The sequence below is a fragment of the Chlamydotis macqueenii genome, chromosome 4, assembly GCF_036417535.1.
Source record: "Chlamydotis macqueenii isolate bChlMac1 chromosome 4, bChlMac1.mat, whole genome shotgun sequence".
In the NCBI taxonomy this organism is placed as follows: domain Eukaryota; kingdom Metazoa; phylum Chordata; class Aves; order Otidiformes; family Otididae; genus Chlamydotis; species Chlamydotis macqueenii.
This window is the reverse complement of record NC_141559.1, coordinates 848,846-861,026: the sequence shown is the minus strand read 5'-3', so window position 1 is coordinate 861,026 and position 12,181 is coordinate 848,846. Positions and strand designations below refer to the sequence as shown.

The 12,181-nt window shown below is 38.0% G+C and overlaps 1 protein-coding gene and 1 long non-coding RNA gene across 3 annotated transcripts in view; one reads left to right on the top strand and one right to left on the bottom strand.

The window, feature by feature from the left end:
- Positions 1 to 9,708, top strand: part of USP53 (ubiquitin specific peptidase 53) — a 39,286-nt gene extending 29,578 nt beyond the window's left edge. For both annotated transcript variants that reach the window (XM_086747220.1, XM_086747219.1), the window contains exons 15-16: positions 4,947 to 5,046; positions 5,878 to 9,708. In XM_086747220.1, the coding sequence (XP_086603346.1) occupies positions 4,947 to 5,046; positions 5,878 to 6,862 (1,085 nt within the window). In that variant the 3' untranslated portion in view covers positions 6,863 to 9,708. The remainder of the gene's footprint in view (positions 1 to 4,946; positions 5,047 to 5,877) is intronic.
- A 1,010-nt stretch (positions 9,709 to 10,718) lies between these two features.
- Positions 10,719 to 11,179, bottom strand: LOC147600753 (uncharacterized). The gene is made up of 2 exons (XR_015258476.1): positions 11,040 to 11,179; positions 10,719 to 10,934 (listed from the first exon to the last, which is right to left on the bottom strand). It is a non-coding gene; the product is annotated as an uncharacterized LOC147600753 (long non-coding RNA).
- Between the last annotated feature and the right edge of the window lie 1,002 nt (positions 11,180 to 12,181).

Genomic DNA, 12,181 nt, shown 5'->3' with positions numbered 1-12,181 from the left:
TAACCGTAGTGCTGAGGCAAACGTCCCATGCAGCAAATCCCTAATTTATGTGATCAAATTTTCGTAGGAAAACCTGTATATTAAGCAAGCAGATATAGTATCCTTAATTTATATTAATGAGTTAGTGTTTATGAAGTTTGAACTTGAACTGTGGAGGCTAATTTTTTTTTATTTATAAAGAACATGTGACTTGAACAGTGTGAGGGCAAAATTTCCAACCTCGCATTCTTCAAGTTGAAGAACAATTACTGTAATTGTTGGAAGTTGCAAAGGGCTATAGAATTTTTTGGATGGGTTTTCAGAGCAATCCATATTCTAGCCTACTGATAATCGTTTTCCATCATGAAAAGGTTTTAGTGGCTTTCATGACAACCCTCCCTGACTCCTAAGGGACAGATGTCTTCGTGAATTTGCCACTCCTGACAATTTCACTAACTTTCCAGTTGACAAGGTTAAGGAAAAAAAAAAATTAAATTCTAGAATCCGTTTTCCAGATTCCTTCCCTCCCGACCCGTTGCTCAGAGCACTTCATTCCTGAACTCACCTGTCAGTAGCATAAGCACTGTGATTAAAATAGGTCAGGTGCTTGATGGCCTGATATTTAAGATGCAGTATTAAAAGCTGCCCATTCAGTGATCTGAAAAAAGGATGTACTTGGAATCAATGCCTTAAATTAATAATTGCTTGCCTTTAAAAAGTAATACAAAGCAGTGTTTGCAATATTACAAATCCAGAGGTTTTCCCATTAGTAAGTATTCAAATCAATAGTATAAGACAACTCCAGCTGAAATCTAGAATCGTTCTGAAGCTCTAATGAGTATGTAAAGAAGAATTCAAATTGCCTTTATTTATTTGTTGCTTCAGAAGATCCCCCAAACAAACCATAGTTCTGAAAAATAACTCATCTTCTTAGGGAAAACATCCATTTCTAGTAATAATTTTAAATATGCAACTATAATTATGAAAATCCAGTTGTTAACCTTTATGATGCAGTCAATGTATATGGCTGTCATGTTTGAAGAACTAAGTAGTGAATTAAAGCATGCAGCTACTTAATTTACTTAACATGAAACAAAAAGATAAATGCTTTTCGGGAGTGTCTTTAAATGATAGATCAAGTATTTTGGTTTAAAAGAGAGAAAAAAAAAAACCCAACAAAAAAACCCCAAGACCCCTAAACTTCCAATATTTCCAAGTGTAGTCAAGCAGCCTATGAAGATTGAAATGTAAAGCAATCTCACATTTGTAATTCCCTTCAGTAATGTGAGAGGTTTGCAAATTAAAATAGTTGATGCAAAGGTTCAGGAAAAACATGGACCTGTTGGAGCAAGGCCAGAGGAGGCTATGAAGATAAGAGGGCTGGAGCACCTCTCCTGTGAGGACAGGCTGAGAGAGTTGGGGCTGTTCAGCCTGGAGAAGAGGAGGCTCCAGGGAGATCTTAGAGCAGCCTTCCAGTACCTCAAGGGGGCTACAGGAAAGCTGGGGAGGGACTTTTGACAAAGGTAGGTAGTGATAGGACAAGGTGTAATGGCTTTAAACTGGAAGAGAGTAGTTTTACACTCGATATAAGGAAGAAAATGTTTATCATGAGGGTGGTGGAACACTGGCACAGGTTGCCCAGAGAGGTGGTGGAAGCCCCATCCCTGGAAACATCCAAGGCCAGGCTGGATGAGGCTCTGAGCAACCTGATCTGGTTGGAGATGTCCCTGCTCCTTGCAGGGGGGTTGGACTGGATGGCTTTTAAAGGTCCCTTTCAACCCAAACCATTCTATGATTTGGTTTTAAAACAAAGACCTGATAAACTTGAGCGCAGATCAGAATGAAGGGGTGTAAAAGCTGGTGTTCTTAGTCGACTGTTGATTCACTTCAGAATTTAATTAAACTCTCACCGACATGCAAGTGTGCACCATCCCTCCCTCCCTTGAAAGAACAGTGGAACTTTATTTTCACTTTTTCCAGATGTTTAAAAGCATGGAAAAAAAACCTCACTAATGAATATAGAAGAAATGTTTTGCAACTGAATGTTGCTCCAAAAGAACAGTTTCTTGAATATAAGGATTTTTTTTTTTCTGAGGATGGTCGCTGTTTTTTTAAAAATAATATTCTGTTTTGGACAAGTTATAATGTGTTTACTTTCTTGACTGGAACTATGTTGTTGTTCCACACATTCAAAGCTTCCAGTAAGTTCATCTCTCATTTCAACTGAATACAGAAAAATGTCTGGGTTCAGAGAGAGGAATTTGCCACAGTGCTTGGTACAGGAAGTATTACACCTTGGTTTTTTTTTAATGGCAGCTTAAAAAAAATCAGGTAATCAAAAGTACAGGAACCGGTAAAGCAGCTTAGCAGAAATGAAGCTAAAATACATTAGAAAGAAATTGAATTTAATGTTGGGTTTTTTGTTGGTTTTTTTTGTGGTGTTTTTTTTTTTTCCCCCCAGAAATCTGGCTTTGCAGATTTTTTGCCAATGTTCTGTGTGTGTAAATGGAGATATTGGAGTAGAACTTGTCTGTCTGCCTGTTGGCTCTAGAATGGCTGTTAAGCTTTTGAAAATCTAGATTGGCTATTCAGATGTGAAAATAGCTGTTCATAAATCTTAAAAGCAGACAGCTTTGTACGTCAGAAGACAGTTACATTTCATTTATTGGTAAGCTGCTTGTGACCCATTGATAAGGATGTCAGTCTCCAGCTGAGCACCAGGCTTGTGTGTCCCATATTTAGGTTTGCAAAGAACATAGAGCCAAAATTCCCAATCGAGTCTGTGTCTGGTTTTAACCATGCATGGATATCCTGTCAGCCCAGGAGAAAATAACACATCTATTTTTAAGTTAGCTGGAATTCTGAAGGCACAAACCACTGGGTATCACTGAGTGGCTTTGGCTGAATGTGTGCCGTGGTCACACCGCGGAAACATTTTTTTAATCTTTGCTGCCGCCTCCTGACCGGTTCATGATGCTGCCTTTTGGAGTGGCTGGATGTGCTGAATTCCTTAAGAAGTTGCATTGGAGTGGGGGAAAAAAAAAAGAACATAATCTTCACATCAGATGGTTTGGGGAATTGAAGAGCAGTTGTCTGGATGATTTAGTTGTGATTTTTACGTATAAAATCGATATAGTCAAAGTCTGAAGGTTAAAAACACTGCTTCAGATGCTGTTAATCTAGCAAATTATTTAACTAATTCATTCCTAGGACTCTATCCTGACGTTGGGGCTGAGATGAAATACTGAATTGGACATACTCATATGAAATAATCTGTCAGAGCCTGTACTTTTTTTCAGTTAAGCAATTTACAGTTCATGAAAACCTGCAGCAGAACGAAATGTTTTCTGTTTGGAATGTTACCTCAGCGTTAGTTAGCTCTGATGCTGTGGCCCACTGGAGCAGTTCTGAACATTCTCTCAGGTTAATTACTTGTCCTTTGTGCCACACAGGCTCATTCAGTAACAATATTTTTCCATAAGTATTCTTTCTAAAGTCGTGGTGGTGTTTATCGTGACAGAATAGCAAGATTTTGTTTTGTTTATTTTTCATTTAAGGCTCAAAGGAAAGCAGTATTTGGGCTTTGTCTCTTGTGCTATGTGACATTTTAGCCTCTACAACCTGTGTTCTCTGTCAAAGATTTAGTGTCTTTAGTCTTTCATCAATTAAAGATAGGGAAGATATTGACCCTCAAAACAAGTATCACCTAACAGTGTCTCCCAAAGTTTTTAGGTTAGCTCTTTTTTGTTGTTGGAGTTTTGACTCGTGTTCATGAGTCAAAAGTTCCCAGACTTTATTTACACTTGGGGAAATAACAAGTGGATAAAAAAAATATTTTGTCTTGGTAAGATTACATCAGTTAAGAATAGATACAAAATTTTTGTAGCTTTTGTTGATGAAAGTATGGAACAGCCTGTGTTATCCCACTGGAAATTGTCTCAGTGCTGTCTGCTGAACATGAGATGGTTCTACTAGAAGTCAGGCAATGTATGCTGCCTTTCTTGAATTCAATTCCTGTTTTTCTGAAATAGGAGTAGTAGTTATATGAATCTAGTCTATACACACACAAAATAAGCCTTCCTTTGAATGGCTTCAGAGCAGGTGACTGGTTAAAATGGGCAAAGCATTGCATTAAGAAGACTTCTAATCTCTGTCTCCAAACAAATAGACCATTGCTTGTCACTTGCCAAGGGAGTGTTTTATTCTCTGTGGTGTCTACATGGATACTTCAATGCTTCCTTTATTTACTGTTAAATAGGAGCTGCATGGTTCAGAAATTGTGTCTTTTTAGAGAATGATTCTTTGCCTGTGAATAAAAGAAGCTTCTAAAGCGTGAGTGCAGCAGGCGCAGGCACTCTCATGTTGTGTGGTTAGGGCACAGGGCTGAGAGTGCTCTCTGCTCAGCAGCTCAACGAACTGTACAGTTTGCTGTAAGTTTTTAAACCTGTTTCAAAGAATGCATAATGCATTTCTTTAACAAAACCCAACACAACAACAACAACAAAAAAACCAAAACACTTCCCAAACCCTATAGTATTTGTTTAATTTAATTGTTATTATAGGATATGAAAATTCAGAAATCATAAATCGTTTTTATTTTGTAATTTAATTGACTTTGGATGTTTGAATAAACATGCTTTTATTAAAAGCTGCTTTTGCAAATATGCTTTTAATTAGATTAAATGTTAAGGTGATCCTGAAAACATGTCTATAGAACTTAAAAATTGCGGTCATTACCTATTTTATGTTAAGATTGAAAAAAAAAAAAAATTCCTCCAGATTATTTGACTTTCTGTGACAGGTTTGTCTTCAAAATGGTTATTTTGATCAATGACTAATCTTCAAAAGAATTATTTGTCCTGTTGTGTTGCGTTTTAGTTAGTTTTCGTAACCTCAGAGGAATTACAGTGAAGGAACTGGACCTTATTTCTGCTTGCTTTGAAATAATTTTTTTTTTCTACCCCCAGACTTGAGGAAAGACCAGATCAATTCAGAAGTTAACTACAGACCTCATGTTAATTTCCCGACAGAATTACACTTGCAGGTGCCCAGTCCTCCAATAAAGAGGTAACTAATACTGCCATTAATTTACTATGTAATAGTTTAAGAAATACTGAATTCTGTTACGAGATAGTAATAAATATTAATAATGCAAAAGTTAAGGTATTGAATATTTTTGACAGACAATGCTTTTCGTATTTTACATAACTGATGTCTGCCTGTATTTTAATTTCGATGCTGTCAGTGGAACCAAATAGCTTACACTGTTTTGAACCATCTTATGAGAGCAAATGGTTTTAATAGTTTTCTGGTTTGAATTTATATACTGCAACAGGCAGTGATTAACCAATTTGTGGTTAGCACAATAACACCATAAAGTCTTTAAAAGTTTGGCTGGAAGGGGAGGAAAAGGTAACTTCTGTTTCGAAGCTGCTGCTGTGTACCTGTTGTTTCTAATTTGAACTGTAAGCTCAGTACCTCCTAAAATTCAAAAATCTAAATTCAAATTTAACACCCAAAAGTAACATCTAATATTTGAAAAGTGGATGTATCAGACTGAGTCACAGAATGCTTAGAAGAGAGCAGAGGTCATGTTTTACATAGTCCTTAATGTTGAAGGAATTTATCTTACCTTACCGATACTCAGTTTCTTGCAGAGATTTTTTGGGCACTTGGCATTTCAAATGAAAAAAACCTTGGGGTGATTTAATACAACCTTTAACCAAATGACTGTAGCAGATCCCAATTCTCTAGTCAGGTTGAATATTTAAGCAGTGTAACCAAGACTGTCTTTGAAAAAAAAATCCTTGGGTTATTTGAGCTTTTTCTTATGGTTGGTTTTTTTTTTTTTTATGGATACTTACATCCTGTGTGATTTTGTGTGCTTTTGTATTTCAGAGCTGAAATGCCTGAGACCAACAGGAAACTTTTCCCATCATCAGCTCTACAGCCAGTTCTTAAAGACATTGTCAAGTCAGAAAGTAGGAACAAGGCAAATGAACTGAATTCTTCTTCAGAGTGGCTTAATCCAGACAAGTTTGAGAAGATTAATGTGGCAGTATATTGTGCTGATGGCGTATCGCAGCCCTATACAGAAAACGTATGTGGAAGGAAGCCGATCAGCAACGACTTTCACTCCTCTTCCCAGCTGCAGCTTCATCATGCAAGAACGTTTAGTCCCAAGATGGCGTTGTCGCCTTGTGTGCCACCGAACCTGTCGGAAAGGTCCATGGTGCTCCCCCCTCCCGGTGAACATGCCGGGCACCCACTCCGAAGGGCAGATGCACTTTGGGTGCCTGAAGCAGTGTACCAGAACCTTCCTCCTCCTTTACCGCCTAAGAAATATGCTCTGAATACTTTGCCAGGATCAGAAAATAAATTGGCAGCTGATGTAAAATCGACAGAAGTGTTGCAAAGTAATCCTTTAAGGCAAACAGGTACACCTTTAAAACCTGCATCAGAAGCAAGCGTATTTACAAATGAACAAAGGCTTAAAGAGCCATTTCAAGGGAATGAACTGTTTGTTCATAAACCGGATTCCCCACCTCACTTATCAGTTAATGACTTTTGGACTGTGTCGGAAAATTTTTTAAAGAAAGGACCTCGTCATACGGGACCAAGTGCTGGCTATGTGGATGGAAATGATAGTGTGTCCCTAACAACTTATTTTTCAGTAGATAGTTGTATGACTGACACATACAGGATGAAATATCATCAGAGACCCAAGCTGTATTTTACAGATAGCGGAAGCTTTCACAAAGAAAAGCACCCTCCATCCGCGGTAGAACTGAATGCTACGTACCACGCTGCTCTTGAGCCCAGGCATCCCACATCTGAGCAAAGGTACAAGGCAAACATAGAAGGCATACACTGCAGTAGATAGATTCTTTTTTTAAAAAAAAAACAAAACAAACAAACAAACAAACAAAAAAACCCCACAACCAACCAACTGGATCTGACTTGTGCATTTCACGTAGTCTGTAAACGGGCACAAACCTTGAGTCTCTGTGCGTGTGGTGACGAGGTACTTTGCTTAGGAGTTACGACTGTTTAAATGAATATGCAAATGGCAGTGAACAGAGGAGAAGAGGTGCTAAACTTGTGGTTCTTTGAATTGTTACTATAGTTGCCTTAATGCTTACCTCTGTTACTCAGCTTGTCTTCTAGGGTCTGTATTGAAAATGGTCCCTTTGGGCGTACGCAGCTTACAGCAGTGGGATCAACTAGATGTTACGGATTTTGTAAGAAGATCTAATTAGTTGCAGTTTAGAAAGTGTTCCTTCAGACTGTGGTCACTACACACTTAGACTAGCAGAAGGGATAAACATATTAGCATATATAACGCAGTAAATGTAGTTATAATAGAGCAGTCTTTTTCCTGATAGCAGGAGGTGACACGGGTTTTTTTCAGCTGACTTCTTTGAAAGTCTGTGCTTTCACAAACCTTTAAGTGTCTTTAATACAAGTTTACCCAGAGAATTTCTAATTTTTTATTTGAAAAGCCTTAATAATAATAATAATTCTTTAAAAACACTTCTGGTTTGCCTATATTAAATAAGATTTTAAAAGGAAATTAAACTGCAGTAATAGACTGACCTATCAATATACCTGCTCTACGTTACTGTCATTTTCAAACACATTTATCAGATTTGTTCACCCTATAAGCTATATACTTTAACTTATTAAAATTAAATTTAACCACATAAGCTACAAAGAGATATAGCAGAATAGGATGCGAATTTTAAAATACAGAGTTATCGTGCAACTATGAAAGTAATTTTGTAAGGTTTTAGATCTATTTACCACTTATATTCAGTTCTGATTTATTCTACAATTGCATGCAAAGTCAATGCTGCTGTTTATTGAACTTCTGTCTTCTTTCACCTTGACATTTTGAGCGATGTTTAACTGGGATCAGGTATTTGATTTTACTGACAATGTTTTTTTTACTATTTGGAGCAGCCCTATATGAGGAGACCTTTACTGGCAGATCAGGCTGACTGAACCTGCGGCTGTTCACGCTGCAGTGACTGAGAGGGCTTGAAAGGAAGAGGTTCCTCTCTTTCTCTGCTCTCGCACTCTGCCCTGTAGTTTTGGCAGCTCTGGCACTTCCCACATCTTTTGTTAGCCTGACTTATTTCGGTAACAAAGAGGAGGATTTATTTGGCTTAGTTAAATCAGTGCACAGTGTTGTCCAGTGAGAGCTAGAGAGGAGGGAAGGGCGAACAGCATTGCACCCTCACGGAGTCCTGCGTGTTTGAAATGACCCGCTGCATCTTGCGGTGTCAGAGGCCAGGGGCTCAGCGTTTTGCTTCAGTCTTACCGTAACATTGAACAACATATAGTTCAGCATTAATGTCAGCAAAGCCTGGCGCAGTCTGAAAAGGCTAAATTTTGCCATTATTTGTGTTAAGAGTGTTAACTTGGGGTGCTGCTGACTACATCTAAAATGAATGCTTTTTAGCTATAAAAATAATGCAAGAAGGTTAAATATGCATAATAAACACTCTTGCTAATAGTTGCACTATTAGTCAGAAAGGCTTTTTTATGTTTATAAACCTTATGTGAATTTTAGTGCTTTAACCAAATGTTGGCAATTGTTTAGCACGATTATCCAAGGTATAAATTTAAACAGTAGTTTTGGTTATTCTGTGTCAAGGTCAGGTTTTTTGTTGTTTTTTTCTTTTTTTTCTTTAAACTACATGTAACTTACAGTGGAACTGGAACATTGATATATGCAACAAACCAGGTATCTCAGATTAATCTTATTTCTACCTTCTTGATCAAAATTTGTTGTAGCACTTAGAAAAAAAAAATTTTAGAGTTTATAGTGCAAATAATTATGCATGTTTAGGTATGGCTGCTGGTGAACAGCAACTTAAAAAAATTATCCCTTTGTAAGAAAATTAGTTGAATACAGAAAATGAACTCTGAAAATGTAAGAACTTGGAAGATTCCTAATTGTAATATTTTTGAGAGAAATTTCAGAACCTGTAAATTAAACTTTTCTAGTTCATCTAGCAATGTTACATAATATACATAGCCTGTTAAGTAAAACTGTCTTCTAACACTTGTGTAAAAACAAAGATTATTGGAGTTTGTAAATAATGTACAATTTGTAAAATGTTTTGCAAAAATCTTGTATTTGAAATGACAGTATTTTTATGTATGAATAGCACAGCAATAACTGTGAATGATGTTAGAACACTTATTTTTTAAACATGCATAGCAATGTTCATACTTCTGTACAGTAAGCAATATGAATGCCTATTACTGATACCAATGAATCTGGCTTCCAGTAAGCACAACTGGTAAACTTATTTTTAAAGTAGCTGCAGTAATTTAGATGTACTTCAGTCTGCTTGCTTTGCTTGAAACAACCTTACCAGACACCTTTCCATGTGCCCCATGTTTACCAGGTATTTAATTATAGTAAATAGACGGCTAATTGAGGCACCTTTGTTTTTATATTTGACTCTGCACTCCATGTATGTATGTACGTAATATTTGCTAACTCATATGTGATAACTTGTTTTAACTTACCTAGGGTGCCTATTTATTTTTTTATAAATGTCCCCTTCTGGCTATAGATTTGTATAAGAACCTAGAGGATTTTTGTAACAGTAAAGACATTAACAAGTCTTGTAATTAATATATTTTTCAGTCTTTAGAATTATTTTCTTGCAAAGTTCTGCTTGTTTAAACTATCAGATAAAAATTTAAAATACATTTGTCTTCTGTTCTTTTTGTATTCTATACTTTTCTAAAAAAAACAGCAAAGAAGTGTTCCAGAAGCACATTTTTAAACAGTGACAGATAAGACTGTGACTAATGGTTTAAAGTTTCGCAGAGATGGTGGTTCAGTTACCTTTTTTTGAATGGATTCATCTTCTGAATAATTTTTTATAAAGCTGTTAAATCTATTTAGCTTCCTAAATACCTATGAACTGCATAAAGCACTCTTAATATCATAATCCCACAGACTTGGTGGCAACTGACTGATTAGTTACGTGAGCTTTCTGCCTTACTACCTTTGCTCTATTAGGGATAAGTGAAATTTGCCTTGATAGATGTATTCACCTGCTCCAGAAGCTTAGGAAATAGCTTGAGCCCAGTGCATCACAAGCCTGCATTTTGTTAGCTTTAAATTTTCTAAGTAAAAACCTTGTATGTCAGACCTGGCTGAAGGAGAAAATGAAATTACTACAAGATACCTTGACATTTCTTTTACATTTCTAAAGGCTATTATGATTTAGTCTCGCTTGTCTTCCTTACTAGAAGGGAAATGGAGCAACAATACAGTGCTTCCTTAATAGGCTGTTCCTGTGAGATTTCCCTGGTGAAATCATGTTAGAGGGGCGGAGGAGAGGTAGTGAACTTGTCAATAATAGCTTCATTTGGAAAACTGGAAACCCCATTTTTCTTTTTGAGAATGCAGTGACAGCTCAGCGCTCTCTGGCACCCTGAGTCAAGAACTTCGAAACTGCTGACTTATTTTGTAGGTACCAGTAGCCAAGGTCATAAATGCTAGCAGGTAAAGGCATCTCAGTTCTTAAAGCATAGGTCTGATATACAGAGAAATACAGATATACACTGTCAATGGAAGAATTATCTTTTAACCATGAAAGAAAAATAAAGGGAAAGAGAGCACATGCCCACTTCTGCATCCCAAGCCCTATTTAACCTGATTGTAGCTGTTTTCAGTTAATGTGTTGGAAGACACTGAAACACTCTACACGTCAAAGTCTCTGAAATCTAGTTATTTTATTATATTTATTCCTGAAAAAAAAAACCCACAACCATGAATTGTACTTCTCAGAAATAGAAGCTAGTATTCACAAAGGAAAAATACTGAAGAAAACTGAAACCCCTTCCTCCGTAGTTGAAGACCGTCTTCTCCAAAACCTGCTCAGGTAAAAAGCCTGCGCCATGTACTTAGCTTCCTTTTCTTTCTCCTGAGAATGCAAAAGATTCCTCAACTTAAGAATTCTGAAAGTCTCCCTGTAGTAAGACAGAGGAAATTTTGATGGGACACGTGGAAGTTAAAACCTATTACTCACCTGTTACGGTTTACTTAGGCATATGGAGGAGGGTACTTGCCATGTAACCTGCCAGCTGCTCCACAAACTTCGTGTAAGCTCACTCCCCCACTGTTTATAGCAAGGAAATCGGAACCTGTTTATCTAAACTAGGGAGCGAGGGCTGTTAAACACCGGCATGTTTCAGTAGTCACAGTAACCGCTGAAGCGAGGACCTCACACATGCTATGGTATAAAGCAAGAAAGGTATAACAGAAAACCAAACAGCCTCAAACCCTCCTGATTAACTTCTGAAAGCAAAACAGCTGAGTAAGCTTCATCTTTTGAGGGAAAAGGTCCAAGTTACAACATCAGTCTACGTAAGAGCTGGATTTTATTCTATAGTCTGTCCTTTCAGTGCATTTTATTCAAAGAGTATGTATTTTCATTTCTGCTTAACAAATCTTCAGGCACTAATTACAAAAGCACAGTCAAGCTGTCTTATGTGACCTTTAAGGCACAATTTAGAACACAGGAACAAAACACAGGTAAAAATGTGACCAGGACTACTTGTGACACAGCCAGATACACATTATGATATAGCGTATATACATGTCTCTTGCATTCAGATGGAAGCGGAGTCGTGTTCCCGGCTGTTTATACTGCAAAAATGCTCCTCCTCTTCCACTGCTTGTTTCCGTAAGGTGCATCCCGTGGTTAGGCAGCAGCTCTACAGAGAGCAGAAAAACTCCGGTTACTTTTGTGGTGCTATGCAGTCCTTTGCAAACGTGAAAATCACAAACCATCAAGCATACTTCCTATCCAAAAACTTCCTATACATACTATCCAAAAACGGATACTGTAGCTTGTAAAAAAACCAAACAAACAAACAAACTGAAAGAAAGAAACAAACTGCTAGAATTAGCTTTACATTTCTTCGGAGATATTTGTCTTTCCCAGGCCTTTTGAGGCTCGGATGCCGGGACGCTCCGTACACGGGAAGCCACGGCTGTTGCCCTGCCAGGAGCGGCACCTTCCCCCGGCCAGGCCGCGCGGTCACGCGTGGGCATCCCGGCGAGGCACAGCCGCAGCTCCCCGCGCTGCAGTCACCCCCGGGGCGCCCGTCGCCCCTTCTCCCTCCCGGAGCCGGTGCCTGGGCCCAGCGCCCCCTCCCCACCGCCCGC